The 24437-nt window shown below is 41.4% G+C and overlaps 2 protein-coding genes across 2 annotated transcripts; both read left to right on the plus strand.

Moving 5' to 3' along the window:
- The first annotated feature begins 1642 nt into the window (after nucleotides 1-1642).
- Nucleotides 1643-18391, plus strand: LOC120021696 (palmitoyltransferase ZDHHC20-B-like). The gene is made up of 13 exons (XM_038965534.1): nucleotides 1643-1762; nucleotides 2768-2794; nucleotides 2982-3076; nucleotides 4380-4497; nucleotides 4595-4664; nucleotides 4814-4846; nucleotides 5202-5322; nucleotides 6227-6359; nucleotides 6485-6611; nucleotides 8218-8304; nucleotides 8403-8476; nucleotides 8562-8609; nucleotides 18287-18391. Exons 1-12 carry the CDS (start codon nucleotides 1645-1647, stop codon nucleotides 8603-8605), a joined length of 1047 nt encoding a protein of 348 aa, XP_038821462.1. The 5' UTR covers nucleotides 1643-1644; the 3' UTR covers nucleotides 8606-8609; nucleotides 18287-18391.
- Nucleotides 16624-22252, plus strand: LOC120021094 (organic solute transporter subunit alpha-like). The gene is made up of 8 exons (XM_038964736.1): nucleotides 16624-16699; nucleotides 18287-18438; nucleotides 19406-19479; nucleotides 20233-20391; nucleotides 20770-20881; nucleotides 21032-21178; nucleotides 21388-21493; nucleotides 21661-22252. The coding sequence occupies exons 1-8, from the start codon at nucleotides 16624-16626 to the stop codon at nucleotides 21825-21827; spliced, it is 993 nt and encodes a 330-aa protein (XP_038820664.1). The 3' UTR covers nucleotides 21828-22252.
- Nucleotides 22253-24437: the final 2185 nt, after the last annotated feature.

Genomic DNA, 24437 nt, shown 5'->3' on the forward strand with positions numbered 1-24437 from the left:
TAAGTTGGATCATGTAGGCTACGAACTAGTCTGCGGGTATCTTTTTCAATAGCACTGCTGCCCTCTGTTTCTAGGTAGGAGCACTGTACTTTGGCCAATAAAATAATATATATAATAGCTAATCTCAGCTTGAGTAAGGCTGTAGGGTTTGGCCATGTGAAGTTGGGGCTAACATGTGACAAATTATAATCGTACACAAATTGACCTCAGAAGGAAACAACATTTGCATATTAAAATAAAAGAAACAGTAGGTACCTGGCACAGCCTATCTGTTATCTCCAAACAAATATGGCAAGTTTGGCAACCAGGTCATAAACTCTGATACATGAGGTGAAGCATATAAAACATGTTATCCATTCTCTTGTGGTTTAGGCCAGGGGTTTTCAACTGGGGGTCCACGAAGGTACTGTAGTGGGTCCTATAAAATACATAAAATAATATAAATAATATTTTTTTTTTCAGTGTTTTTTAATTTTTTATATCGCTAGCAACATACCTACAGTAGAAAAGAGGAGAATATATTCTAATGATGTCAAATGTATTTATCAACTCCTAATATTGAGCAAATTACACTCATTGGAGCCAATTACACTCACTGGAATATCTGACATAGGCCTTGAAAAAGCATCCGAGAATAGGCTACCAGTGCGGGAAGGAAAGGTTGAAGACCCCTGTATTAGGCTTACAGACGTAAGATCTTCATTTGAGCTAGTTTGCTACAGCAGGGAAATCATTTTGCAACAACAGGAAATGTGAATTATTATGTGGATTATAATTAATGGACATTTTTTGTAGGGGTTGATAAATGTTTCCTTAGGGAAATCAAGTCTGACGTTTTAAAGTGGAAATTACAAACAATGAATACAAGCAGACATTGCAATACTAACTTATTAGAATCACCCACCCCCACACAATTCGGTAATTTAATAAGATTGTCAATTCACGTCCGCGTTCAAAACACCTGGGAACTCGGAATAATACGAGGTCAAATCATGACGTCAGTGATCTTCAGGTCGGAAAGTCTAAAAAGCTGTAAAAAGAAAGTTCCCGAGTGGAAATTCTGAGTTGGATGACTATTCGAATCGATTTTTCCCAGTCGGAGCTCGTATTTTTTTCTCCAAGTTCCCAGTTGTTTTGAACAGACTGAATTCGGAGATTTCCGAGTTCCAAGCTCCCAGTGGTTTTGAACGCGGCATTACTCTGCCCAAAATCTGTCCACGAAGTGAGGGATTGTATGGAGGTCAATGAGACAGTGTCGAATTTGGTCGAGCAAAAAATGTAACTGCTAATTTTCCACGTGAGGCTTATTTGATCGTATACACGTTTCGTAATTGTAATTGTGAGGTTTACGAATGCACTATATAAGTGGACGCACGTGGGTGGCAATTTGGGAAAAAACGTCAAAATTTATATTGGAGTTGTGCGTGTTGTTCACTCGCGTATCTGTCCTCTGATTGGCTAGAATGGTCCCACCTGATATTGACTCCTCCCGTTTGCCTTCCGTCTTTGAGGACATGTATTTCCATTGTTCAGTCATTTGTTGGAGCGGCTACTCGACTATCTTGTCAATATAATAGATAATCTTCGGTTCAGTCAAAAAGCTGGAGCTTTGACGTCACACCACTATTTTCCGCAGGATTAAAGATGGCGCCGCATCATGTACTAAAGTGCTGTCAACGGAGTTTAGCTTGGATACCTGTTATTTTCATCAACCTGGTCGTTGGCTGGTCTTATTATGCATACGTCGTGGAACTCTGTATCTGTAAGTATACAATTATCGTTTTTGGATGATTAACGGGGTTTGTTTCCTCATTGAAACAAAGTTGCTTGACTGCCCAGCTGGAGGATGTGTAGGATTCGGGAAACAGTACAGAAATGTGGTGGGACGAAAACAGGTGAAACAGTGAAAACCTACTTTGTTGCGGATAGCCAATCGTGCTCATAGATAGAAGCCACTGTTCCTAGAAGGAAATAGACAGACACATTTGCAGGAATCTACACTTGCGAAGTGAGGGATTGTTGTATGGAAGTGAGGGATTATTGTATGGAAGTGAGGGATTGTTGTATGGAAGTGAGGGATTGTTGTATGGAGGTCAATGAGACAGTGTCGAATTTTTGTCTTGCCCATTCACCCTCATTTTTTATTTAACCTTTGTTTAACTAGGAAAGCCAGTTAAGAACAAATTCTTATTTACAATGACGGCCAATCACGGCTGGATGTGGTACAGCCTGCATTCGAACCAGGCACTGTAGTGACGCCTCTTGCACTGTGAAGCAGTGTCTTAGACCTCTGCACCACTCGGGAGCCCCTTTGACCTAAATGATTTCTTATTTTGACATTCTTCAGCCTAGGTCTCAATAAGGCTGTTATTCTGTATTGGATTATGTGCCAATAATCTTAAAAGCCATTTGATATGAGGCTACTCTGGCCTCAAATACTCTTATTCCCACACAGCTGACTCCTCATGTGAACCTCACTGTGACTAAACCTGTTTTAGCCAGTTTCTGCTGTTGATGGTACAATGACATGCATGTCAGTCAGTCAGTCAGTGGCTGTAATCAGGGGCATCCCTTCAGCAGGGCAAACAAAGCATTCTGTGATGGGTGGGTCCCCCACTGGTAGTGCCAGGCTACCGCTGGGGGGTGAGAGGAGGGGGTCTGTAGATGTGAGCATACTACTGTAGTACTGTAACTCTGCAGACGCATCAATCAGATGCCCTCTCTAAACTCCTCTTTTCTCTCTCTGTGTGTACTTTGTCTGTTTCAGTTACAATCCCAAATAATGCAGAAAAAAGTAAGTAACATTCAGAAACATTTGGTGCTTTCACAACTGATCACACACTCTATTGTATCATACCTGGTTGTATTCTGTTCTTGCTCCTCTCTCCAACAGTATCATACCTGGTTGTCTTTTGTTCTTGCTCCTCTCTCCAACAGTATCATACCTGGTTGTCTTTTGTTCTTGCTCCTCTCTCCAACAGTATCATACCTGGTTGTCTTCCACCTGTTCTTCATCATGTTTATCTGGTCCTACTGGAAGACTATCTGCAGTAGGCCTGCCAGCCCCTCTAAAGAGGTATACAGAGTAGGGCTGACCCCATTTAGTCTACTGGTCAATAGGCTGTTAGCTGATATTTTTTTTGTAGGGCGGTGGCAAATATATATTTAAAAAAATATATGGCACACGAGACGCCTGTCTGAGTTGACTAATCCAGTGCGGATGCCGCTGGGATGGCACACCAGTATCACCAGTAGTACATTTACAGTTAATTACCATAATTTCTTATCTACGATGTTTGTTTGGTTATGGCAATTTCTGTTTCCGGTGGAAACGTCGTAAAATAGGCCTACCCGATTACTTCTTATCCCATGCACAAATATTCTACAGCTGTGTCAGTCTGTCCGGATCTCACTAGCTCAGGATATGGCCCAGAATATTTTATACAATGTTGCAAGTTTGCTAGCTACCAAATTATTAGTTGATACAATGTTTCAAGTTCCTTACAGACAGGCCATGTGTAGCCAATGTGATTTATAGGATATTTATTTTTATCAGGATATTTTCTACCTGGGGGCTGCAATGTTTTTGTTTGTTGGCTTTTTACATATGGGCAATAGCGATAAAGTTTCTTTTAGATTTGTATCATTTTCATTTAGATAGAATATTGATTAACCACATGACATTGATTCTGAGATATATAGACTTTATTACAAATTAAAATGTGCATATGAAAATCATAACTGGCATGCAGATCAGTAGAAATGGTAGGATAACTTGGCACTCCAAATGGAAAAGGTTACTGACCGCTGGTGTAGCCTATTACCGTCTTCTTCTTCTGGTTAGGCTATCTTGATCTCTGGCTCCCGCTTGAGTCATTTGTTTCTTAATTTTTAATCACAGTGCTTAAAGCATCAGACAAGCTCAGTAGCCAACATATAGTTGATTACATTCAAACATATGGTGTGTCTATATATGGAAAAATGCATGTTTTAAAATTCAGACTGGTCGTAAGAACAGACTACTTTCGGTCAGTCAAGATTTTAGTCGGAGACAGCCCTAATACACAGTGTATCTGTCTTCACCAGTAGTATTAATTCTGCCTCCCGTGAGATGCTACACCACAATGCCACGGGGCCAGGGGAGTAGGCACTGGGCTGGGCGGTTCCCAAGGCGCTCTGTAATTACACTGTACAGCAGATGTTCACATAGGAGTGTGTGTGTGTGAGCATATGGTTGTAGTTTTGAAGTGGGGTTACTCTGTCTCAATCTCAAGTTACTTGTTTCACATTTCAACTGGGCCCTAATTTCTAGATGCATGACTACCGGTACTAACTATGCTATAACATACTTGGTGAAACTCTCTCTGTTCTCTTGTCAGTTTTGTCTGGCCAAAGTGGAGAAGGAGCAGTATGAGAAGGAGCAGCCAGACGCTCAGCAGGACATCCTGAAGAAAGCGGCCGTAGGATTGCCTGTCTACACACGCACTGGGACCGGAGGTGAGAATACAATACAGTCGACACATAGTTGGAACACACACACCTTGGATTTAAAGCTGATGATGATTGAGCAGATGTATTGGTGTGTTCTCCACAGCCGTCCGGTACTGTGACCACTGTCAGGTGATCAAACCCGACCGCTGCCACCACTGCTCCACCTGTGACATGTGAGTTCAGTTAGTTCTGTCTCTGTGGGGTTCAGATGAGATGCACCATGGGATTTTATGTGGGGTATTTTTAGATGGTTAACTCCAAAGTAATATACTATTTTCTTCTTTCCCTTGTTTTTTGTGCTCCATCTCTCTCTCTCTCTCAGGTGTGTACTGAAGATGGATCATCACTGTCCATGGTATGTAACACCTCAGTCCGTTCTTGTAATTTAGATGCTTAGCAGCAGTACACTCCTTTTGTGTGTGAAGTTCTTTGTTTATACTGACTTGATAGTGATTGGATCAGTGGAGAGTTTAATCCTCTCCATTCTACTGCGTCAGCATATTTGATCTGTCTGACCTTTTTACTTGATGAAGTCACTGTTTGGTCTAGTACAGTAATGGAAAAGGGATTACTCAGCTCTCAAACAGATAATTCTGTAGACTTTGTGTCATCACTTTATTTGATAGAGAATAGAGACAACTAGTGGAGAAGGCAGCAGGAGCCACGTTGACTGATTAATTTACCCCTCTCTCCCTCTGTTTCTTGCTCAGGGTGAATAACTGTGTTGGATTTTCGAACTACAAGTTCTTTGTCTTGTTTCTGGCCTACTCCATGCTGTATTGTGTGTTTATCGCTGCTACTGTCCTGCAGTATTTCATCAAATTCTGGACAGTAAGTACTACTAAGTAATACTCTAGCTGCCTTTCATTTCTTCCCTAGCCAGAGCTTAGTGGTTGAGTGTAAACACTGACACTGTAAGATCCCTGATCGCATGTTCCAATTAGCCAATACCCAAATCCTCTACATAATCCACCTCAAATTTGAGCAGTCTGCATGTCAGATTTATTTTTATATCTAATCGCTGTAAAATAGTTGCACACATTTCTCCACTAACAATCTGTCTCTAATACTTTGCCTAAAGCATTGCCGAAGGAGATCTGTTGGGGATTGTCCTCAGGTAAAATGCAAGATTGTCACCATCTGATCGTCATGGTTAGTTAAAAAGTAAGGTTGCACTTCTTTGAATAGCCTATTGCCACTAATGGCAAGTCACAACAAGGTAAGCCATGAGAAGCTCCACCCATAATGGCATTCACAAGCCTTCTGTCTCTGATGTACAAGTCGCTGTTGAGGGATTCTCTTCAGTATGTGTCAAACACTGTTGTCTTGCAGCATAAGCTGTTGTCTGTTCCTCCTTGAGTGTTAAGACTGGGCTTCTGTCCTTGTCTGTGTTGTATGCTGCCTTGCTTGTGACAATGAATGCCCACTGTCATCTTGGCCAACTGAGTTGGACAGGATTGGTTGTTTAGCATGTCTTATTTTGCATATTGAATTCACAGACAACCAAACGTTTGTACTGTATGTAGTATCTTCTGGAGCCATTCACTGAATAGTCATGTAGGCTCAGATTCTGCTTCTCCAGAATGAGGAGGTCACCCATTGTCATTTACAACTGACTGATCCTGTGTGTCTGTGCACATCCTGTGTGTCTGTGCAGAAGGTTAACATTACTACTGTATGGTTCTGTTGAAAAGTATGACATCACTAACGGCTCTCCTCTCTCTTTCCTCTCAAGAATCAGCTGCCCGACACTCACGCCAAATTCCACGTGTTGTTTCTGTTTTTTGTGGCGGCAATGTTCTTCATCAGCATCCTGTCGCTTTTCAGCTACCATCTCTGGCTTGTGGGAAAGAACAGGACCACCATAGGTAGCTGCCATGCCTCACCATGCTGTAACACAGAACATCTCATCCAGTATTGTCTTGATTGATTGTTGACAACTTTTTATCATTGTTTGTCATAATATAAGTTTATGTATTGGTTTTTATTTCAGAGGCTTTCAGGGCTCCTGTCTTCAGAAATGGCCCAGACAAAAATGGCTTCTCTCTGGGCTTCAGTAGGAATGTGGTGGAGGTGTTTGGAGACCAGAAGAAGTACTGGATGTTTCCCATCTACACCAGGTGAAAACACCAAGTCTGCTATCTACCTATTCTGTTGGAGCTTTAGAATCTTTTTTTTAAGTGGACCACAAAACATTTCAAATACTTAGGATGCTTAATAAGTGACAAATATATAAAGATAACTTGATCCCATCACTCACCAATATGAAAGCAGACCTAATTAAATGGAACAATCTTCACAGAAATCTTAGCGGTAGAATTAACCTTTTCAGAATGGAATGGCTCCCAAAGTATAGTTATTCTCGGTAATACCAATTACCGCACCGAAGTATACTTGGTCATAACAGACTGTATATGGGCAAATAAAACTCGTAGAATAAAAAGGAACATTTTACATCTTCCTATGTCTAAGTGTTGGTTTGAACCTTCCTGACTTGGAATTGTATAAACTCGCCTCCCAAGGCGTTTGCTTGCGACATATAGTTAAATGCATTCAAGAGGAACAATGGGTACATTTTGAAGATGCACATGTTCACCCCAGAATCTTTTCACGTGTCTATTTTCAAAGGAAAAAGCTAAGAACATTAACAACTTCATAGTTAAGAACAACATGGAATTTTTTTAACGTATTCTACAAAAACATATATGACCTCCTAAAAACACAAGCCTATGGAACAGTCCTTGGATAGCTTTTCAGAATTCACCAATAAATTGGTCCACATGTAAATCTAAAGTCATAGAAACACAAATATTTCCATGACAGCATTACAAAGCAATTTTGGATTGACTAATGTAGATATTTTAAAATGCATGCAACTTAAAACGTATCACAATTCCTATTTGATCTTTTGGACATCAGAGCAATCTTGAGGGAATCCTATTTGAGTCAGAACAGGATGTTCATATGATAGCTAAGATATACAAGCCTATCCAACTGACAAAAACTATTGGAACTAAAACTTAAAAATAACTGATATTGGCACAAGATGGAGGGAATGTTGGAACATAACTAACGAGATGACAGTTAACGAAAATGTATGCTTAATCCAGTATAAACTAATGTATCAAATTTATTATACAAGAGACACAATTCACAAATTCTACAGCACAACTGCAGAGTCATGTCTTAAGTGTAAAACTAACAATTAGTCAATAATCCAATGCCTTCTGGGATTGTTATAAAGTCCAAAAGTTAGGGGTGGATTGAGAAAGTTGGCTGTCAGAAGTATTAGTGTAAATGTACTTTTAATCCATCTGTCTGCTTATCCAGACATGGCATATGAGGGTGCAGTGAGATACCCAATGGGTTGGATGATACTTTTCTCTTCAGTCATCTTGAAAAAACGTATACTTAACCTGGAAATAAACCAATCCTCCGTTGTTAACACAATGGAAAGTTCAAGTGCTTTATTATCTGAATGTTGAAAGTGAGTGGGCGACGGAGAGAAACAAAAGGGTGCAGTTTGAGGCCATGTGGCAGAGTGAAGGGCTCTGGAAATGCAGGTGTGATGTTATTTGTATGCATTGTGTTGTTTAATAAAACATATTTTTTAAAGTTTTAATCTAATTATTTTAGTAATTAGAAACTTAGTACAGGGTTTAAATACCAAATGTCCCCCCCCCCCCCCCCCCCCGTTCTCTCTCTCCTCTCCTTTCTCTCTGTTAGTCATGGTGATGGACACAGTTTTGCCACCCGGTTGCTGACCTTAGATCCTGAGCAAATAGCTGTGGGCCTCCAGATCAACGGCAAAAGGTTATTTATGGTTTCTCGGGTTGATTTATTTAATTCCTGATTCAGTAAAATGATCTCACCTAATTCATTAAATTAATCTCTGCCTTGTCCTCCAACAGCTCTGAAGATGGTCTGGCAAGCCCCAAGCACGTCCTTGGCAACAACATTAACCACATTGAGGGCCATCAGGATGGTATGTAGATTCCCCATAAATATCCTGTAATGTCAATTAACCATGTGTCTGTGTGCTGCCTGACCCTAGAACCCTTGTGTTTCAGACGTAGCCCAGACGGTAACTGTGACAATGGAGCGTGAATCATAGACAGGTAAGTCTATGGATGAGTTCCGCTGAAGTGCGTGTGTTTCCTGCAGACTTTAGAGTGGAAACTGATAACCACCAGGTGGCTCAAATGGCCAGTTTAGATGTCTGCCAGGAGACAGAGCCATTAACTGTGATGCCTTACAACCAGCAGCATCTTTGTCTCTACAGAAACCAGCCTTTTATCACATGCAGTACCCCTACTACCATGAACAAAATGTCTAGTAACCGCTCTCGTATAGCCGTCATCTTTTCTATTGTCGTTCTTATGACCACCAAACAGCATCCCTGTTACCATGGACAAACCCTGGACTGTCATGGACACATCTGTCAGCAGAGGTTTCATCAGCTATCAGTTTAAATCCTCACCAAACACATGCAGACGCGTTGTCTTTGTTGCTAACCAAAGACGCACAACAATATTTTTTTGGTAACTATTATTAATCTCTGGAACTGCTCTGTTATTCAAGCCAAAAAAAGAATACTCTTTGCACTAGGTCAGATAAGTGCAGGAAAATAATTGCTTTACAGTTATACGCCTCCGTCAAATCAGTATTCACTTGCTTTATTGGAAAAAATGAAGAGTTCACTGTGTCTTAGAACAGAAAATGTGTTAGTGGTTTTGATTTGATTAAGCCCAGGAGATACCATGTTGTGTCTTTTGGCCCTGAAGGTCATGAGCACTACTGTCTCAGTTGATTGTAGCGTGTGTGTACTGTATGCACTTTAAACTTGAAACATGTGACGGGTGCTAAGCATATCCATTGATTTCAATAGGACAGTAGGTTTCTACGAACCACGGCTTTGTAGGACCCTATGCCTCTCCCAAAATCCTCTCCTGCTCTGTATCATCGTAACTTAAATGTGCATTGTGCCTTCAGTACAGTATGGAAGAACAAAGGTATAGTACAGTGCCATAGTTGACCTTAGCATGGTGTAATAACTTTATAATTTAGAGAGATGGAAATGGAACCCGGAGAGCATTTATGTTTACAATTTTACGGGCCAAATCCTAACTCATGTTTTGCAAAATTCCGTGCATCAGTGATGATATACACTGAGTGTACAAAACATTAGGAAAACCTTTCCTAATATTGAGTTGCACCCCCTTTTGCCCTCAGAACAGCCTCAATTTGTCAGGGCATGGACTACAAGGTTTTGAAAGCTTTCCACAGGGATCCTGGCCCAATTTGACTCCCAATGCTTCCCACAGTTGTGTCAAGTTGGCTGGATGTCCTTTGGGTGATGGACCATTCTTGATACACATGGAAAACTGTTGAGTGTGAAACCCAGCAGCGTTGCAGTTCTTGACACACTCAACCTGGCACCTACTACCATACCCTGTTCAAAGGCTCTTAAATATTTTGTCTTGCCCATTCACACTCGGAATGGCACACATACAGTGGGGCAAAAAAGTATTTAGTCAGCCACCAATTGTGCAAGTTCTCCCACTTGAAAATTACAGGCCTCTCTCATCTTTTTATCATAGGTACACTTCAACTATGACAGACAAAATGAGAGAAAAAACCCAGAAAATCACATTGTAGGATTTTTTATTTTTGCTAGTTTGCTAGAGAGCATTTGGATGATCCAGAAGAAGATTGGGAGAATGTCATATGGTCAGATGAAACCAAAATATAACTTTTTGGTAAAAACTCAACTCGTCGCTTTTGGAGGACAAAGAATGCTGAGTTGCATCCAAAGAACACCATACCTACTGTGAAGCATGGGGGCGGAAACATTATGCTTTGGGGCTGTTTTTCTGCAAAGGGACCAGGACGACTGATCCCTGTAAAGGAAAGAATGAATGGGGCCATGTATCGTGAGATTTTGAGTGAAAACCTCCCATCAGCAAGGGCATTACATTTACATTTTACATTTTAGTCATTTAGCAGACGCTCTTATCCAGAGCGACTTACAGTAGAGTGCATACATTTTATTACATTTTTTACATACTGAGACAAGGATATCCCTACCGGCCAAACCCTCCCTAACCCGGACGACGCTATGCCAATTGTGCGTCGCCCCACGGACCTCCCAGTTGCGGCCGGCTGCGACAGAGCCTGGGCGCGAACCCAGCCCAGCCTGGGCGCGAACCCAGAGACTCTGGTGGCGCAGCTAGCACTGCGATGCAGTGCCCTAGACCACTGCGCCACCCGGGAGGGCATTGAAGATGAAACGTGGCTGGGTCTTTCAGCATGACAATGATCCCAAACACACCGCCCGGGCAACAAAGGAGTGGTTTCGTAAGAAGCATTTCAAGGTCCTGGAGTGGCCTAGCCAGTCTCCAGATCTCAACCCCATAGAAAATCTTTGGAGGGAGTTGAAAGTCCGTGTTGCCCAGCAACAGCCCCAAAACATCACTGCTCTAGAGGAGATCTGCATGGAGGAATGGGCCAAAATACCAGCAACAGTGTGTGAAAACCTTGTGAAGACTTACAGAAAACGTTTGACCTCTGTCATTGCCAACAAAGGGTATATAACAAAGTATTGAGAAACTTTTGTTATTGACCAAATACTTATTTTCCACCATAATTTGCAAATAAATTCATTAAAAATCCTACAATGTGATTTTACATTTACATTTAAGTAATTTAGCAGACGCTCTTATCCAGAGCGACTTACAAGTACATACATTCATACTTTTTTTTGTACTGGTCCCCCGTGGGAATCGAACCCACAACCCTGGCGTTGCAAGCGCCATGCTCTACCAACTGAGCCACACGGGACCGGGATTTTCTGGATTTTCTTTTCTAATTTTGTCTGTCATAGTTGAAGTGTACCTATGATGAAAATTACAGGCCTCTCTCATCTTTTTAAGTGGGAGAACTTGCACAATTGGTGGCTGACTAAATACTTTTTTCCCCCACTGTACATAATCCATGGCTCAAGGCTTAAAAATTATTATTTAACCTGTCTCCTCCCCTTCATCTATACTCATTGAAGTGGATTTAACAGGTGACCAACAAGGGATCATAGCTTTCACCTGGATTTACCTGGTCAGTCTCATGTTCCTAATGTTTTGTACACTTGGTGTATGTGACAAGGCAGATTTTTTTTAATCAAGAATTTGGTTGTGAGTCAACACATTGTTTTTTCAGAGGTGTATAATTCATTAACATTGGACAGCATTGTTATTCCATTAAGTATTTATTTCCAAGGTTTCTTTTAAGTTGCAGTTTTTCCATTGTTTATTTTTGCTATTGTCTGCATTGCCATATGTTGTTTTCAGATATGTAGCATTTTTTAAACTTGAGTTTATGAAGATTAAGGTATCTGTGAAGTCATCACTTTTGTTGGCGAGAGGGGACTTCGACACATTTCACAGGAAAGTGAGAGTTCTATCTTTGATAATAAGGAATAGCTATTTGTGTTCACTTTATGCAAAACACACTCCTTCAATTCCTGACTTCTCAATCTGATGAATGGCATACATATGGAGAAAAACGGAAGGCTTTGAACAAAATGTTTTTTAAAGCACATTTTACATCACAAATGCTGCTTTCTTTGATTATTATTATAGCTGTTTTCTTATTATTTGATTGTTTTGTTGTGGACGATGTACAATGTTGAGCATATACATAAATATGTAATGTACTGAACCAGATTTGTTAATACCAGTAGACCAGTTTCCATGTGTAGTAGTCCCTGGGAAAGTTACTGTTCTGCTGTAGTAAATCATGCCAGGATGCTCATAGACCACCAAGAGGAGGCTAGAGCTGGGCATCAACCTCTCAATGGACACTTTATTATTATTTAATTTTTTACAGAATATTCGTGATCGGGTTTCTCAATTTCCAACTGACTATGATCCATGTGGTTTTTAGGAGAGTTGTTTGGAATTTGCAAGCTGTTTGTTTACTGGATGCATATATGTTGGTATAACACCCTATTGTGGAGGAATGTAGAGTGAGAGCATTGTGACTAACCAGAAATCCTAACTTTCTCATTTTAAAATGAATGCCATAGAGAAGTATTTTGTGCTACATTGTATATTCACAAAATATGTTGATGGTAAATCATGGACCAATTTCCTGTTAAAATAAATAATATCTTATTTTTTTATTGAATCTGTTTTGCATGTTAAGTATTTTCTCACTATTTGTACTACCCTGTCAGCCAGTTTTGGTTGTTCATGTTTTTTTTTAATATACTCTAAATGTGGAAATAGTTTGCACAAAGTTCAATAATTTTTTTTAAATGTTATTTTGTATATAAATACACTGTATTAATGTGTACATTTTAACAATAAAAACTGTTTTGAGTGCATTCATGCTTAGAAACAATGTTGGTTGCCTAGATAGTCCCATTACAACAAGGGTAGGGCCTGCTAAATGTTGGACACAGTCTGATTAACATTTTAGTTAGACCACTTTATATGGTGAGCGCAATGTGCCAAAATAAGCCACTGTCATGTCATAAGTCACTTGGCAAATCTTCAGCAAACGTGAGGGCAAGGTTTAGCAATATAAGACTATTCACACATATCGTGGGGTCAACGAACGAGGTGTCAGTGACAGATGCAGGGAAAATCACAGCATTCACTGTTACACATTTTTATTTTATTTTTTTATTTCACCTTTATTTAACCAGGTAGGCCAGTTGAGAACAACTTCTCATTTACAACTGCGACCTGGCCAAGATAAAGCAAAGCAGTGCGACACATACAACAACATAGAGTTACACATGGAATAAACAAACATACAGTCAATAATACAATAGGAAAAAGTCTATATACAGTGTGTGCAAATGAGTAGTTGTGAAATAATTACAATATAGCAATTAAACACTGGAGTGGTAGATGTGCAGAAGATGAGTGAGCAAGTAGAGATACTGGGATGCAAAGGAGCAAAATAAATAACAGTATGGGGATGAGGTAGTTGGATAGGCTATGTACAGGAGCAGTGATCTATGAGCTGCTCTGACAGCTGGTGCTTAACGTTAGTGAGGGAGATATGAGTCTCCAGCATCAGTGATTTTTGTTCGTTCCAGTCATTGGCAGCAGAGAACTGGAAGGAAAGGTGGCCGAAGGAGGAATTGGCTTTGGGGGTGACCAGTGAAATATACCTGCTGGAGCGCATGCTATGGGTGGGTGCTGCTATGGTGACCAGTGAGCTAAGGCGGGGCTTTACCAAGCAAAGACGTATAGATGACCTGGAGCCAGTGGTTTTGGCGACGAATATGAAGCGAAGGCCAGCCAACGAGAGCATACAGGTCGCAGTGGTGGGTAGTATATGGGGCTTTGGTGACAAAACAGATGGCAGTGTGATAGACTGCATCCAATTTGCTGAGTAGAGTGTTGGAGGCTATTTTGTAAATTACATCGCCGAAGTCAAGGATTGGTAGGATGGTCAGTTTTACGAGGGTATGTTTGGCAGCATGAGTGAAGGATGCTTTGTTGCGAAATAGGAAGCCGATTCTAGATTTCATTTTGGATTGGAGATGCTTAATGTGAGTCTGGAAGGAGAGTTTACAGTCTAACCAGACACCTAGGTATTTGTAGTTGTCCATATATTCTAAGTCAGAACCGTCCAGAGTAATGATGCTGGACGGGCGGGCAGGTGTGGGCAGCGATCGGTTGAAGAGCATGCATTTAGTTTTACTTGCATTTAAGAGCAGTTGGAGGCCACGGAAGGAGAGTTGTATGGCATTGAAGCTTGTCTGGAGGTTAGTTAACACAGTGTCCAAAGAAGGGCCAGAGGTATACAGAATAGTGTCGTCTGCGTAGATGTGGATCAGTGAATCACCAGCAGCATGTATACATCAAGGTAAGGGATTAGTATTTTTTTCACCCAACTATTAACCTACAGAGAAGAGAGTCGGCCCGAGGATTGAACCCTGTGGCACCCCCATAGAGACTGCCAGAGGTCCGGACAACAGGCCCTCCGATTTGACACACTGAACTCTGTCTGAGAAGTAGTCGGTGAACCAGGCGAGGCAGTCATTTGAGAAACCAAGGCTGTTGAGTCTGCCGATAAGAATGTGGTGATTGACAGAGTCAAAAGCCTTGAATACAGCTGCACAGTATTGTCTCTTATCGATGGCAGTTATGATATCGTTATTTATAACACTATTTGTTTTAGAATGAATTGTTTGACTTGGACAAAACAGTGGCAGTTTTAGAAGTCAAGTCAAGTCAAATTTTATTTGTCACGTACACATGGTTAGCAGATGTTAATGCGAGTGTAGCGAAATGCTTGTGCTTCTAGTTCCGAAGTTTATCTATCTAGTTAGAAGTTTATCTCTGCATGGTTATGGCATTGAAGTGAAAACAGTTTATATCTCAAGGACTCACAGGAATGTGATTGTCCCTTCCAATTGCATCAAGGTTATAGTGTGACAGTGTCTACTGTGGGGGAATGAACTCTCTGCCATCCAACCACTGAGTGTGTGCGGATGGAGAAAAATGTGTGAGAAGCCCACGTCTATGGAGAAGTCACACATGACTCGATCTACAGGTGTCTTTGTAGGCAAAGCAAGTTTACATTTAAATGCATGGCTTCTTTTTTATTCAGATTGTATTTTATGCTACCTGTCTTTCTGTCTCTCATACTCGCTCTTCCTTTTCTCTTTCTCTATATTCCTTTTCTCTTTATTCCTTTTCTCTTTCTCTCCTTTTCTCTCCATCTCTTACTAAACTGTTTGACTGTAATCCATCCATCCAGGTCTGTTTTTGGATCATCTTTCACCTTCTCCCTTCACTTAGTTTGTAACCGGGTAAACTGATTAGACCTAATTGTCTAATTCTACATACTAAAATCATGTTTTTCTTAGCTCAAATGCAATTATGCAGTTGAGTGATGATGAGACCATCTATATTTAGCCATTAGCTACAGCCCAATGCCGGAAAGCCTTTATTCTAGCTCCTGTATATGGGGACAGGGTTTTAGGGATCCAACAAAATCGATTTAGCTATAAAGGGATTGTTTATTGATTTGAAATGGGTAGAATTTGAAAAAAGGTTATAGTTATCCTCAACACTCTTGCTGGTCTCAGTGCATGTCATTACACCACTGGTGAATATTTTCATTACTAAAAGTTACACAGATACACAACATATGGGGTAAGTGACGAAAAACACAGTGAAGGCAATGAAATAGTGACATTAACGGAGAGACAGTAATTCGATTGGCAGAACGCTGAAATTAAATGGCACCAGATAATCAGCGAGAGAGAGAGAGAGAGGTGATACTTTGTATGTAAACCCACAACCTTTAAGATTTATGGCTGAACAATACAATACCCACTGGGCAAGAACTGGTTGAATCAACATCGTTTCCAGGTCATTTTAACAAAAAACATATATGTGACGACATTGAATCAATGTGGAAAGCTGATTGGATTTGAAAAAAGTCATCAAGGTAAGGGATTAGTATTTTTTTCACCCAACTATTAACCTAAATCCAATTACATGGTGAAATGTTTTGTTGATTTCATGTTGAATTCGGGTTGGCAAATGGAAATCAAAACTAGAAGTTGAACTGACTGTGGGTATTTATTTTCTACTTGGATTCATTTGGTAATATGTTAAGTCTAGCATGCTTTCCCAACCCCTTTCATTCCTGTATGTTGGCTGGCAAGAAACGATACACCCCAATCAAAGTTCATTCTCCTGAAACGTAAACGTGTGCTGAATCAAATAAAATCTATGGGCATGTAATTCCACTGAGAGTTACAGGAGCCGACTGTGGGTCATTGGGCTCCCCTTGATAAGGAAGGTTGCTCAATAAATACAGTAGGTCTAAGATTTGAATGAAATAAGGTTATCTGCCATTCTCTATGCGAAGGTGGTCTCATTGACTAGTAGGAAAATCGGCAGTATTCAATGAGCAAACAATTTACTCATCATCAGTCAGAAGTTAATTGCGGGGGAAAGTTCAATATCTATTGCTGTCTGCTTCCTCGCACCTCATATAACTGCAGTCAGTGGGCAAGAGATACATCACTGGTAGTTAATTTTCTGCATATTTTCACAACCTGGCTGCGAGGCCTTACATTACCGATTTCAACTGACTATGGACATGGAAGAAGCTCTCAACAGCACCATCCATCCGACCTGTTTAGAAGAACCTCCGTTGGCTATCGATGTCATAAAGCGTGAGTTACCCAGATTACCTTATCTATCAGTTTGTAGATAGTGTTTCATTATAAAGTTGTAATTGTGAAAGCGAATTTCACTACGAATTGTACAAAACACTTTCTGGGACGCAGACTGTTTATTTTGCATGTTTGACTTCATTGACTTAACATACTCATTGATATGTGAAATAAATAATACAAATAATAATAATACAAAATAATTATTTATTGGTCTTATATCATTAATTTGTACCTGACATGTCAAGCATCCCAAGGTAAAACAGGAGTTACAGAAGTTACAGACGTATGATAATATAGTAGGGCTATATTAGAAGTGACTGTTAGTCTATAGAATTATTTTCTCAAATGTGTGTGATAACTACACCGTGGCCATTGGCATGGCAGAAATGTGACTGATTGGGTCTCTGGCACACAACAAGACTTTATTAGCCCGTTGAGCTAAAGCTCAGGTGTTAGCTCTGGAAGTATTCAGGCCGAAAATCTAATTTCCTTAATTTTGTGGCTAGTCAAATACTTTCTGTGGCACAGGTCAGAGTCAAATACATTCTTTAGAACGAACTTCACGTCAGGATAGGCAACCGAACGTTGTTGTTGTTCACCAAACAATCTCTGATACACAGACAAGCCCAATAAAACAGATTCAGAATGAATTTGTCCTCCAAATGGAAGGCTACAGTCTGCTCCAGGCTGATTAGAGGGACAGCATTTCACTCTGCCCATCATTACATCTCCATGTGTAGGCCACAAATATGCATGTTGGTTTCTCCAAAGTCATTTTTCTGTTCTGAGAAATATGATGGCCCATTTGATATAAATGACAAATAACTTGCATGGCCTTTCATCCTTTGTATTCAGTCAACATCTCTTCAAGGGTGGTTTATTGTTTCTGTAGATAGCCTCGATCTCAGTCCATATGAAACTAATCAAGGATACATTTAGACAGCTGGATTTTCACTGGGCAGAGTGAAGTATTGTTGGGATCTCATCAGCACTCAACCTCAAAAGAGGCTGAATAAAATGGTTTGGAGGCTGTTTCACAAATGCTGTTGTGTCCATGGGGATGTTGTCAGGGCATTGATCTAATAAAGTCTAGAGACCGCAGGAGCGGTAGAGATACTCTTAATGATCGGCTATGAGAAGCCAACTGACATTTACTCCTGAGGTGCTGACTTGCTGCACCCTTGACAACTACTGTGATTATTATTATTTGACCATGCTGGTCATTTATGAACATTTGAACATCTTGGCCATGTTCTGTTATAATCTCCACCCGGCACAGCCAGAAGAGGACTGGCCACCCCTCATAGCCTGGTTCCTCTCTAGGTTTCTTCCTAGGTTTTGTCCTTTCTAGGGAGTTTTTCCTAGCCACCGTGCTTCTACACCTGCATTGCTTGCTGTTTGGGGTTTTAGGCTGGGTTTCTGTACAGCACTTCGATATATTAGCTGATGTACGAAGGGCTATATAAAATAAACTTGATTTGATTTGATCTATCCTCAAGAGAGGTTGTTGTTGCCAGGGGCTTCTACTGACCTGTACAACCTCTCTCTCTCCCTTCTGATCCCCTTACTCTCTCCCTAAACTAGAGCTGGATGTCTTTGGTGTGGCTCTGTACTCCATGCTGACCCTCATGTCTACGCTGTCCCTGCTGCTATACCTGGAGGAGTGTGTGTTTATCTATAGAAAAGTCCCGTCTCCTAAGAAGACAACTATTATGTGGGTCAATGGTGCTGCACCGGTAAGAAGTCAGCTCCCTGTCTCCGCTAGCCTTCACCAGATACAATTGAATGCAATAAGTACTGCCAGTGTATCTCTGTGGTTATAGCTACACTGTCTGGACTGGATGAGTATATAGTCTCGTTATTGTTATTTTATTATGTAACTTTTTATTGTATTTTTTACTTTAGTTTATTTAGTAAATATTTTCTTTACTCTATTTCTTGAACTGCATTGTTGGTTAAGGGCTTGTAAGTAAGCATTTCACTGTAAGGTCTACTACACCTGTTGTATTCGGCGCATGTGACAAATACAATTTGATTTGACGAGCGACTGAGACAGCAGTGTATCACTGTGGTTATACATAGCTAGATTGCCTACATGGAGAGATGACATCACAAACATCTGTTTGGGTGTTAAGGCCCAATGCAGCCGTTTTTATTTGAATTTCAAATAATTTCTGGGTAACAATTAAGTACCTTACCGTGATTGTTTTCTATTCAAATGGTCAAAAATAAACAAAAATTGCTTCTTAGCAAAACACATTTATTTTGCTGGGACTGTCTGGGAGTGGTGAGGGGAAATCTGAAAATGAGCTGTTATTGGCAGAGGGATTTGGAACTGTCTTTCTTGTTGGTATATTACCTAATTTACCGCCTGGTGATGTCACCAGGCAGGTCAAAACTCCATCCCACCAAAACAGGCTGAAATTTCAGGTGGTCTTTTCAAGCAGCTCTTACACGAAAAGGGCATTAACATAATTTTCACAATTTCACAGTATTATTCCAACCTCATAGTGTGGAAATATATATAAAACACAGGGTAATCACATTTTTGACTGCACTGGGCCTTTAACTTTTAGCTAAACTGTAAATGAGAATGTCTGCCATTCTATGATCATACAGTATTTTATTAATCACTTTATATGAATGAGAACCATGTGGATGATGAATGTTATGACTAAAAGTAACGTTCTGTTTCTGTCTCAGGTCATTGCCACCATGGCTTGTTTTGGGATGTGGATACCAAGGGCTACCATGTTTACAGATATGACCTCTAATTCGTAAGTTTCCTCTCACCCACACACTACGCTCTCTCTCTCTCTCTCTCTCTCTCTCTCTCTCTCATACCCTTCTATGAACGCATAAACAATTTGACTATACTGCACTAAGTAGATGCAGTGCTCTTTCACCTGTAGTAATGAGCTGACAGGAAGCCAGTACTGACATAAACGGGAGGAGGCTTTTTATGAATGCACTCAACTATGTGAACACAGTTTAACCACTCTCTTAATCATTACACTGTGTTAGAGATCATCCCCAGAGAGCTGGGAGCTTAGGAAGAAAAAATGAAGGTAATTACATTTTTAGCTAGTTGAAAAGCAAAGCCTGTGCATCAAGTACAGAAAATGCAGGCTAGACATCCAGCAAAACAATACTCATATGCATCTGGCTGGCATAAGGGCTCGATTCAATCCCTATCGCAGAAGATCCGTACTATAGCACGATTTAAATTGAGTGGTATAGCACAATTGTAATTTAGCATTTACCGTAAATGCAGTCTCCGCAAATGCGGGAACATTGCCTTTAAATGTAAATCGTGCTATGCAGCAGATCAGAGATCATCCCACATCCTCAGAGAGCTGGAAGAGAAAAATACAGGAAATGACACAAACAAGCACAAACAAACTTTTTTGGGACACGAACAAAAGTTGAGTGGGCAGACTAACTGGTTTTGAAGGCTGGTGACACACACTTGTTATGTGTGTACAATGTATCTAACAATTTACCTGTAAACCCTCTCCTTTTCTCTATAGGTACTTTGCAGTGGTGGTGTATAAGATCTTGGTTCTGATGATAGAGGAGAGTGGGGGTAGTGAGGCCTTTCTGAAGAGCAATGCCCAGAAAACCTTCAATATCAGTGTAGGACCCTGCTGCTGCTGCTGTCCCTGCTTGCCACGCGTTCCGGTCACACGGTAACCGGAACAACCCACTGGGAAAAAACTGGTTGAATCAACGTTGTTTCCATGTCATTTCATCCCAAAAATATCAATGTGATGACGTGGAAAACTGATTGAATTTGCAAAAAATCATCAATGTAAGAGTATTTTGTATTTTTTTCACCCATCTTTTAGCTTAAATCTAATGACATTGTGACCTTTTTAGTCGATTTCACATTGAATTCATCTTAGTTGACAAGTAATCCAAATGTAAATCAAAACTAGAGGACATCTGTGACCAGTGGGATGATGATTCATACTCAGGTCACACTTGGGCCAGAAGATTCTTTGTGTTGGTAATGTTTAACACAAGTGGTTAGAACATGTTAATAACGCTGGTCTGTTTTCATTCAGGTGCATGCTATTCTGGCTGAAGCTGGGGGCTCTTCAGTATGCTATCTTAAAGACAGTCCTCTCAATTGTGTCCATAATATTGTGGACCAACGGCAACTTTGATCTTTCTGATGTAAGTAACTGTCCTCCTTTCTGTGAAAATCTTCTCAGCAACAAACATCCCCTTTACATCTTAAGCTTCAAACTGAGCTTGGTGTCATTCCATTGATTCCACTATTCAATGCCTATCCTCTTTAACCTTTCTCCATGTCTCGATGTTTAGCTGGAGATCACAGGCACGGCTATTTGGATCAACCCATTTATAGGTGTTCTCACCATCATCTCCCTCTGGCCTGTCGCCATCATGTTCATGAACATATGCAACACACTGCGCAGCATCAAGATCATACCTAAATATGCCATGTACCAGGTGAGTCTGATCATGTCCTACTGCACAAACCAGATAGTCCAGGAACTGCCTGCTCAATGCCGTTGGTGAAATTACATCAGCTTCTGTCATTTTCTTAGTCCTTGAGTTTTTAGGAATGTTGTGTAGTGTCTGATTCAGTATTGTCGTGTCCATTTCTGCATCCCAATATTCTATGCATCTCCATGATGTCGCTGGTTATGTGTCCATAGTTGGTGCTGGTGCTCAGTCAGCTGCAGACGGCCATCATTAACATCTTGGCCTTGGATGGAACCATCGCCTGCTCCCCGCCATTCTCCTCTAGTGCCCGTGGCACCAGTAAGTGACAGAATAGCTCCAAACCAGCCAAACAAGAGCCATTACTTGATCAATATGAAGTCCATGTCCACCAACCCTGTCTGTCTGTCTGGTCTGTCTGTCTGTCTGTCTGTCTGTCTGTCTGTCTGTCTGTCTGTCTGTGTGTGTGTCTATGTGTCTGTCTGCAGTGTTGAGTCAGCAGCTAATGATCTTGGAGATGTTCATCGTTACCCTGGTGACCCGGGCGTTGTACCGCCGCACCTATGACTCTCTTCCCACCGACCCCCACGACACCGACAACGACCAGAACAGCAAGATCAGCCTGCAGGCCCCACAGGGGGAGCACACTGTCTGAGAGATTGGGGTGGAGTGAGAGGGAGAGTGGTGTGTGTGTTTGCGTGAGTGTGCGTTAAAGAGAGGGAGAGAGAGAGAGGGACTCTCTACCAAACATTTACACTATTGTTTTACTTGTATATTCATTTTGTTTTGATGGTGTGATACTGTATATTCTGCTGTTCTAGTTGTTGGTTAGTCTTGTATGAGATGAAACTTACTGTATATTAAAAGTTTACCTGCATTATGCTGAATATAATATTAGAACATATACCTCAAACAACATGTCTGTCCCATCCATATTTCCTCAAGTTGCCTCAGCTCTCAACACGGCTATGTGGAGTTTGGTGTGTGAGGGTGTTGGAAAGAGATGGAGTTTATAAACAAAAGCGGGTTAATGGGGGTATGAAATATGTATTTTGTATTCATATCAATAAATATAGTGAATTACAACTACAGTCTCAGTCAAACGTTTGGACACATCTACTCATTCAAGGGTTTTTCTGTAGTTTTTACTATTTTCTACATTGTAGAATAATAGTGAAGACATCAAAACTATGAAATAATACATATGGAATCATTTAGTAACCAAAAAAGTTTTAAACAAATCAAAATATATTTTAGATTTTAGATTCTTCAAAGTAGCCATCCTTTGCCTTGATGACAGCTTTGCACACTTGACATTCTCTCAACCAGCTTCACATATGCTGAGCACTTGAATTTTGTTGGCTGCTTTTCCTTCACTGTGCGGTCCAAATCATCCCAAACCATCTCAATTGGGTTGAGGTTGGGTGATCACTCTCCTTGGTCAAATAGTCCTTACACAGCCTGGAGGTGTGTTTTGGGTCATTGTCTTGTTGAAAAACAAATGATAGTCCCACTAAGTGCAAACCAGATGTGATAGCGTATCGCTGCAGAATGCTGTGGGAGTCATGCTGGTTAAGTGTGCCTTGAATTCTAAATAAGTCAGTGACAGCGTCACCAGCAAAGCACCCCCACACCATCACACATCCTCCTCCATGCTTCACGGTGGGAAATACACATGCGGAGATCATCTTTTCATCTACTCTGCGTCTCACAAAGACACGGCGGTTGGAACCAAAAATCTCAAATTTGGACTGATCAGACCAAAGGACAGATTTCCACCAGTCTAATGTCCATTGCTCGTGTTTCTTGGTGTCCTTGATCTTTTTGGCCTTCCTGTGATATCGGGTGCTGTTAGTGTCCTGGAGGGCAGGTAGTTTGCTCCCCAAAATGCGTTGGGCAGACCGCACCACCCTCTGGAGAGCCATGCGGTTGAGGAATGGTGCAGTTGCTGTACCAAGCGGTGATACAACCTGACAGGATGCTCTCAATTGTGCATCTGTAAAAGTTTGTGAGGGTTTTAGATGATAAGCAAATTTCTTCAGCCTCCTGAGGTTGAAGTGGAGCTGTTAGGCTTTTTTCACCACACTGTCTGTGTGGGTGGACCATTTCAGATCGTCAGTGATGTGTACGGTGAGGAACTTGAAGCTTTCCACCTTCTCCACTGCGTTCCTGTCGATGTGGATAGGGCCGTGTTCCCTCTGCTGTTTCCTGAAGTCAATGATCAGCTCCTGTGTTTTGTTGACGTTGAGTGAGAGGTTATTTTCCTGGCACCACTCTCCCAGGGCCCTCACCTCCTCCCTGTAGGCTGTCATGTCATTGTTGGTAATCAGGCCTACTACTGTTGTGTCATATGCAAACTTGATGATTGAGTTGGAGGCGTGCGTGGCCACACAGTCATGGGTGAACAGGGAGTACAGGAGGGGGCTGAGCATGCACGCTTGTGGAGCCCCTGTGTTGAGAATCAGCGAAGTGGAGGTGTTGTTTCCCACAACTCAGACGAGGAGACAGGGATAAAGTAACCAAGGTATTTCTTGAAAAGCGGGAGGGGGAGACCAGGGGGAGCTCGGGTGGGTACTAGGGAACCAGGAACTGAGGTTGCGGCTGGGGCAAGGGGAGTAGGGGCAGGGTAAGCAGGTCCGAAGTGGAATTCAAGGAAGCAGTAGAGCGGGGGTCCAGGGCAGGGAAGCAAGACTGACGAGACGAGGGACTGATGACCAGAGTCAGAGCGGACGGAACTGTAGCAGACAGAAAAGCAGCGTCGGGCTAGGGAAAACAGGCACTACAGGATAATAAGATCTATGCAGGAACAAACGGCTTGAAATGCCGACTGACAGAGCAGAGGCTACGATCTGGCAGCGTGGAAGTGGCAGTTCTGAGTGTTTGTAGAGGTCTTGGTTATGGAACAGGTTGCAGCTGGTGGGGATCTGCTCTGACTCCAGTACACCTGTCTCCACTCACACAATCAGATACACCCACAGAGAGAGAAGGAGAGAGCACTGGGGGAGTGGCAGGTTAGGGAGACACGGGATGAGGGCGTGGCAGGGGCAGATGTAGAGGGCGTGGCAGGGGCAGATGTAACAGGGTGTCAGGTAAGGTAGAGGTGATATGATCCTTAACTTCTCTGCGCTACGGATCTCTTTAGCGGGATCATTTTCCTAAACAACCGCTGAATTGCAGGGCGCAAAATATTACTAAAAATATTTATAATTATGCAATCACAAGTGAAATATACCAAAACACAGCTTAGCTTGTTGTTAATCCACCT

This window comes from Salvelinus namaycush, chromosome 26 (assembly GCF_016432855.1).
Source record: "Salvelinus namaycush isolate Seneca chromosome 26, SaNama_1.0, whole genome shotgun sequence".
Classification (NCBI taxonomy): domain Eukaryota; kingdom Metazoa; phylum Chordata; class Actinopteri; order Salmoniformes; family Salmonidae; genus Salvelinus; species Salvelinus namaycush.

Bases quoted from the DNA above. Each gene is read 5' to 3' on its own strand.
- LOC120021696 (XM_038965534.1), top strand. From the start codon at position 1,645: ATGGCGCCGCATCATGTACTAAAGTGCTGTCAACGGAGTTTAGCTTGG. The intron at 3,077-4,379 runs GTATACAGAGTA...TTCTCTTGTCAG, and splicing joins CTGCCAGCCCCTCTAAAGAG to TTTTGTCTGGCCAAAGTGGA. The intron at 5,323-6,226 runs GTAAGTACTACT...TTTCCTCTCAAG, and splicing joins ATTTCATCAAATTCTGGACA to AATCAGCTGCCCGACACTCA.
- LOC120021094 (XM_038964736.1), top strand. From the start codon at position 16,624: ATGGAAGAAGCTCTCAACAGCACCATCCATCCGACCTGTTTAGAAGAA. The intron at 20,882-21,031 runs GTAAGTAACTGT...CTCGATGTTTAG, and splicing joins GCAACTTTGATCTTTCTGAT to CTGGAGATCACAGGCACGGC. The intron at 21,179-21,387 runs GTGAGTCTGATC...ATGTGTCCATAG, and splicing joins CTAAATATGCCATGTACCAG to TTGGTGCTGGTGCTCAGTCA.